Below are 6,706 nucleotides of genomic sequence, written 5' to 3'. Positions count from 1 at the left end.
CACCGCCATAAAACCGGCCCAGCCGTTAAATGGGGAACCAGTGTGTTACTGTGTCGCCCAGTGAGCCGACAGAGTACAATAAACACACCATAATAGTAGAGAAGGGTCACTGGTCTGAAATTGGCTTTCTATTATTAGATTACCAGATGTTTGGAGGGTATCTGGACTTACCTATTTAACCATATTTCCTGTTATACTGGGTATCTATACTGTTATTAATTGCATATAAATTCCTCATTCCTTTTGTGTAAAAAAATGAAAGGATTGCAGATTATTTTTTCTGTAGCTCCTGATGGCTTCACTAATACTTGCCTTCCTGAGTGTTTTAGATTAAATATTTTAAGAAGTATAAAGCAAAAATAAAAAAGATTTTATGTAGGATTTTTATTTTTTATTCATCAACAGTTGTTCATACATTGTTTTACAAGAATGATTGTTGTATAAAGCTCTCTGCAGCGTTTTTGTATATAAAAAAAACCTCACAAGAAAGCCTCCTCCACACCGAGAGAGGGTGTCCATTGCTTTATTCTCCCTCTGCGATCACCTGACGAGAGCGAGCAGACAGACGTCAGGATGTCACCATCAGCGGAAGAATTTGAAGGACCATGAAGGTGCAAAGACAATTTCCAAATAAATGGATAAATAGGGCAGCTGTGGATGCAGATAAAGGTACAACGCAAGTCCCATCATTGTGATTTACAGTCCGGTTGGCGTTGTCGGTGGCAAATTAATAACCGGTCGTAAAGAAGAAGGAGGAGAAGGAAAGGCTCTGATAAAGGAAGGAAGACAAAAGAGGGAGTGTGTAAAAAAAGGGGGAGAGTGGATAAACCCTGAGCTGAGATCATGAGCTCTCCACTGCCGTACGACTCGCTGTTGGCCCGGCCAAGTCCCAGCAGAAGAGCTTTGGACTGGGAACGGGAGCAGCTAGCTGTCAGACGACTTTCTTCCCCACTTGGTGTAAACCTGCTCACTCCTCCTCCACTACCTCGACGACCTTCTGCCATCCCAGGTTATCTGCTGCCTCCCTACCAAGACCAAGAAGAGCAGCTTCACCAGCAGCATCAGCGTCTGTCCTTGTCCGTTTGCTCAGAAGCATCCCTGGCACCTCCTGCTCCAGTCCTGGTAGGTGCTGCCCCACCTTGCTGTCACCCAGTGGGAGCCATGCACTTTCTTCGTCTGGGTCTCCTGGTTTTTAGCTGTCTCTTCTGGGCAGCTGGATTGGCCATATTCACCCTGGGTGTATGGGCACAGATCTCTTTGGCGGACTACATGACACTGTCAGCCAATCGGTACCCCAATGCCCCACTTATCCTTCTGTCTACAGGTGCTGCTGTAACTGCTTGGGGTTTCCTGGGTTGCCTTGGGGTGGCTGCAAACATGCCCTGTGTCCTGAAGGCCTACGGGTTGTTTCAACTTGCTACTCTAGTTGCTGGTTTGGCAGCTGGACTTTCAGGGCTCTTCTACCGTGAAGACATAGCCGGAGGATTTCGCAGTGGCTTGCAGCGAGCTGTTGCAGGCTACACAGAGGATGAAGGCCGTGCCGATGCACTAGATAGCCTGCAGAGGGCCTTGGAGTGTTGTGGTGCTGAAGGTTGGCGTGACTGGCTCAATTCTGACTGGGCTATTCAGCACATGACTTTCCTTCCCGCTGAGAATGGCACCTCTGTCTCCCTTCCAGACAGCTGCTGCATGAGGCGAAAAGGTTGCGGGAATCGTCCACTCCTATCAGATGACAATGAAGGAGTCGCTGCTGCAGGAATCCACCCACATGGCTGCTTCAGTAAAGTCTTTAGTTTGGTCAATGACAACGTCTTCCACATTGCTGCCACCGTGCTGGGTCTGGCCTTCACGCAAATCGGAGGTATTACCATGGCTTGTCTTCTGGCCAATAAATTGTCACCCAGACAGCATGGGCGGGTAGTGGCACACTAATGGTCTGTCTAAAGATTTGACCGACCTATTGACAAAAAAGTTCTGAATCAGCGATGAGATTGTGGAGTAAGGGAGTTGCTAGAATTGGAGGTTTGTTCTTCTAGAAGAAAGAGTCAAGTTGATATTTTACAATTCTTTAAAGCTCATAGGCGAAAATATGTCTTTTTGACATGAACACAATTGCTGTCAATCTTTGTATAAGGGATACAAGTAGAGAGAACTGTTTTTATCAATCTTCTGCATTTGGCCCATTTGAGTTAAGTATTAGCAGATTCAACAGCCTCGTGTGTTTGGGAACAGACATTGTTGGGTGTAAGCACTAGTCCTAGCTCATCCTTTTCTCCGTAAACACATTTTTTTATCCATGATGTTTACAAAGTATGGGTCCACAGCAATAGGTAACAGATACTGAACTAAAAACCTTTAAATGAAGATATGAAATTTTTAATAATCCAGATTATTTCTTTTGCAGCTGTATTATGTCAGTCTGAAATAAACTTCTCTAGGTTTCTACATAGGTTTCACGCAAAAACATTTTTTGCTGGGGTTTTAGTCCTTCATGTTAATTTTTAAATATTAAATACTAAAACATTTATGGCAGATGTTTAGACAGTAGGCAGACATTAAATAAGGAACCTGGATATACCAGACAGTGATAGATGGAAAGGATGGACACAAAGAGGGAAGGACACAAAAAAATTTAAGTTGGACCCATGAAATGAAAGACGAGATGCAGAAAAAGGAAGGAAAGAGGACAGAAAGGGAGCAAGGAAGGATGGGAGTTTGGATACAAGGAAAGAAAGAAGGAATTAAAGGACACAAGTGAGGAAGGGAGGTCGGACAGAGCACAGGAAAGAAACATTGAAGAAATTACACAATGCATGAGAGAACAAAGGACTCAAAGAAGGAAAGACACGAGGGGGGAAAGAAAGGGAGGAAGGACATAAGGGGAAGAACAGACGAAAGGAAGCAAAGACACAAGAATGGAGAGAAGAGTATGAGGAAGAAAAGAACAAAAGAATGAAGGACACTAGAAGGAAGGAAGAACTGAACATTTAGACAATAGGATATGAAATAGTCCAGGAAATACCAATAATATCCAAGTTCTTATTTTCATTTTCCATACTTTTCCAGACCTGGAAAATTCTGCTCATATTCCAAACCTGTCCAGACTGTGTAGGGATCCTGACTTCTGCACAATTTCCCCTCGACGTGGATAGAAACTGTCCCAATCTGTGCAAAATTGAAAGCTTGCACAAGACCATTCAGTGGTTGTAATAGGTGCCATGATGATAAGATTGCTAAGTAATGGCACAAGCTTAATTCCCTATATATGTATATATTAAAAAGTGTCACTGAATGAATGATTTGATTTGAATTATCTTTACTTTGGTTTAGCTAAAAAATAACCTTGCAGGAATTTTCTCCAAGAGCTTCTGCCTTTTAAATATTTAGGCTCGTATCTGCTTCATTTAGTTTTCCCATCACAAAGACTTCATCATCTCAGAAACTGTCTGGTATTTCGTGCTGTATATAAATATTCCTGCACTTATAAATATTCCGTCACTGTCCCTGTAAACGGTTTGAGCAGCTTTCATCTTTTCCAGATGTCACTGCAATGTTAGATTTTCCCAGTGAGCATAACTGGAATTTATTCCAAGATGTACTGCATGTCCAGTTTAACCCATCATTTGCATTAAAACTGTCTTCCATTTTTTATATATATATACGTATTTTGTGTATATATGTGTCATGCATGATCTGTTGTTCTTCCTGTCAGCAGCATGACTGAGACTTCAAATTATATGTGTCAAGTGTAAATGAAAAATCTTTGCTTCATTACAGCCTATTGATTATACACGAGGGGATGGAAATGTCAAGGTCTACTGCCCTTGAATGGATTAAATGTATAAATGGAGGAAGCCCTCTTGCAATGCAGCAATGTCTGCATGCAAACACAGAATTAGTAATCAAACATATATATAATAAACTACTGTTGTGCATTACTTGGTATTCAATGTGTTTTTTATTTTTTCACATACTTGCCCTTAAAAAAATACAGATTGCGTTTTATAGAGCTGTGATTTTATGTGGAAACCCATTTAGGCGTAACAGTAGTAAATTCTCTTTGCCGGGTAAAAAGCCAGTCATCATCAGGATCTTTGGCCAAGTCATTCGAAATTGTAGCTGAATGATGGTTCAATTCCACCTTGCACCTGAGACTATAGTGATTAAATGTCCATAAAAGATGGCTTTAGAAACATTATAGGCATAGCTGTGTGAGGTGAAAAACAACTTTTTGGCTCAGTGTTCATCATTAATGGAGTACAAAATTCAGAAATCAAGAATTGGTCAATGAATATACAGAGTTTATGTTGAAACCACGTGAATTTACTGGATATGTGTGCACACGGACTGCTTTTATAGGCTGGAACCATGACAACCATTTTCATGATCTAATTATTCTATTGATTAGCCTACATTTTGCGCCAGCAAGGCATGTGGAAGCTTTCTGTGTGATTGCACGGATCATGTTTGACCTGCTTTTCTTAAAGTGACAACACACCAGCAAATACAGTTCAGGCAAGAGGTCACAGTCACTCATCATGAACATGAATATGACATTAATTTGGGGCTTTCTGTCATGATTAGAAGGTGTTTGTTTTGGGTGATGCTTGAAAGATGGTAGAGTTTTCAAAGCTTTCCTCTTGACTCCTCCAAACTTGTCATTTTTTGCACATTGCCCAATCTTTGTCTCTTCCAAACATAAAACGTTTTTCTCCAGAAGATCTGGGTTTTCCATGTGTGCAAATTGAGCCTTGTTGGTTTCCGATGTACTCTAAGGTTGAGTTTAATTTAAGAGGGACAGTTTGGTCCAGCTTGTTGAATCTTGGACAAAGTTTGGAGTAACAACAGGACAGTAATCTAATACACATTTTAAAACCTGTTGCTGAATTTATAAAATGCTAACATTAAACTAAATGGCCAAAACTGTACATCACAGACTACATGGTAGTGGGATATCTGTGTAAAAACTCAAGCCAGGGGAAACCCTCTGGGATTTTCTTGGTTTTCATGTCTGGGCCAAATTACACCCTGGAAAGATGTAAGAGAAGAAAAGCTTTAATTTATGTATAAATTCATGTAACCTAACTATTCAAACCCCCTTTATTTTTGCAAAATACCTCAAGCTCAGTCCGGTTGGATGGAGAACATCTGTGAACTTAGTTTGATTTCATTTTTTAACTTTTGCCACAGTTACTTGATCAAATTTAGGTCTGGAGTTCTAACACGATGAAGAATATGCTTTGATAAAAAACAATTCATTGAGTTTTTGACTGTTTAGGGTTCCCCACTGTATGGTGAATTTTCACCCCAGTCTAAAGTCTTTTGTCGCCATTTATAGGTTTTCCTTCAGGACTGCCAAACAATGTCAAACTAAATCTTGCTGATGTGGAAGGCCAAAGAATAAAAGTAAGTCTTAAGATGAGTTTTAAACGCAGACAGTGAAGGAGCCCCTCTAATGTGCAGGGGTAGGTTATTCCACAGTTAAGGAGCAGCAATAGAGAAGGCACTGCTCCCTCTGAGCCTCCTCCTAGACCAAGGCACCTCCAGGAGCTGCTGTCTACAGACTAGAAAGCAAGGACTGCATCACTCCAACTTAAAATTCATTACAGTAATGTAAGTGGGACGAATTAAAACCATGGATCACTGTTTCAAAACGTTGCTGGCCAGAAAAGATTTCACTTTTGCTAACCGACTTAAATGACAAAAGCAGGACTTTACGACTCTACTTAAACTGTTCAATTTAAAATCACTGTCTAACTTAAGTATGAGATTGGTAAAAGTTGGTTTAAATTTTGCTGACAGGGGTCCCAAATCAACAGTGGTGGTCTCACAGTGGCCTCTTAGTCCAAACACTATCATAATTGTTTTCTTGTCATTGAAATTAAGAATTATAGCCAAGCTTTAATATCCTCCAAGCAATCCATAAATGCTATGATTGAAAAAACAGTTTTCTGTTTTGAGGGCAGATATCCCAAAAAATCTTCTGCATAGAAGTGGAATGCAATTCCATACCTTCCAAATATGGAATATAGAGGAAATAAATACAGGAGAATAAGCAATGTTCCTAGAACTGAGCCCTGTGGGACCCCACATGACAGAGGAGCATAGGATGATTTGGAGTGTCAGATGTTGACACAGAAAGACCAATTAGCCCGAAGAGATTTAAACCAATCAAGTGCTGTGTTCTAAGTGCACACTAAGTGACTTTTCTAAATCTGATATTAAAATGTTACGGTCCACAGTGTCAAAGGCAGCAGTTAGGTCAAGCAGAACTAAAACACTATTGTGACAAGAATCATATGCCACAAATATATCATTAATGACTCTCCATAATGCTGATTCTGTACAATGGCGAGCTTCATCCATCTTCACCTCAGCTTTGACCTGCTTCCCTGTTCCTGCTAAAGAAAAGCATCCCAAAAGCATGGTACGTTCACCACCATGTTTTAGCATGGGGATGGTTTGTTCAGAGTTATGTGCATTGTTAACTTTCCACCACATGAAGGCCAGTTGTTTGCTGTGTCCCCTACATGGTTTGTGGCAAACTGCAAGTGGGACTCTTATGGTTTTCCCTCTAGGCTTCCCTCTTTCCATTCCTTCCATAAAGGTTACATTTGATTTTGGAACGCACAACTATAACTTCTTCTGTGGCAGATCAGATTCTCCCATCTGAGCTGTGAATCTCTGAAGCTCCTCCAGAGTTACC

The 6,706-nt window shown here is 40.8% G+C and overlaps 1 protein-coding gene across 1 annotated transcript; it reads left to right on the top strand.

The window, feature by feature from the left end:
* Window positions 1-564: 564 nt before the first annotated feature.
* LOC124882813 (tetraspanin-7-like) lies at window positions 565-2,848 on the top strand. Its single transcript, XM_047389391.1, has one exon. It carries the CDS (start codon window positions 844-846, stop codon window positions 1,930-1,932), a length of 1,089 nt encoding a protein of 362 aa, XP_047245347.1. The 5' UTR covers window positions 565-843; the 3' UTR covers window positions 1,933-2,848.
* Window positions 2,849-6,706: the final 3,858 nt, after the last annotated feature.

Source organism: Girardinichthys multiradiatus, chromosome 17 (genome assembly GCF_021462225.1).
Source record: "Girardinichthys multiradiatus isolate DD_20200921_A chromosome 17, DD_fGirMul_XY1, whole genome shotgun sequence".
NCBI classification, from domain to species: domain Eukaryota; kingdom Metazoa; phylum Chordata; class Actinopteri; order Cyprinodontiformes; family Goodeidae; genus Girardinichthys; species Girardinichthys multiradiatus.
Note: the sequence above shows the minus strand (reverse complement) of the source record. Positions and strands in the feature narration are given on the sequence as shown.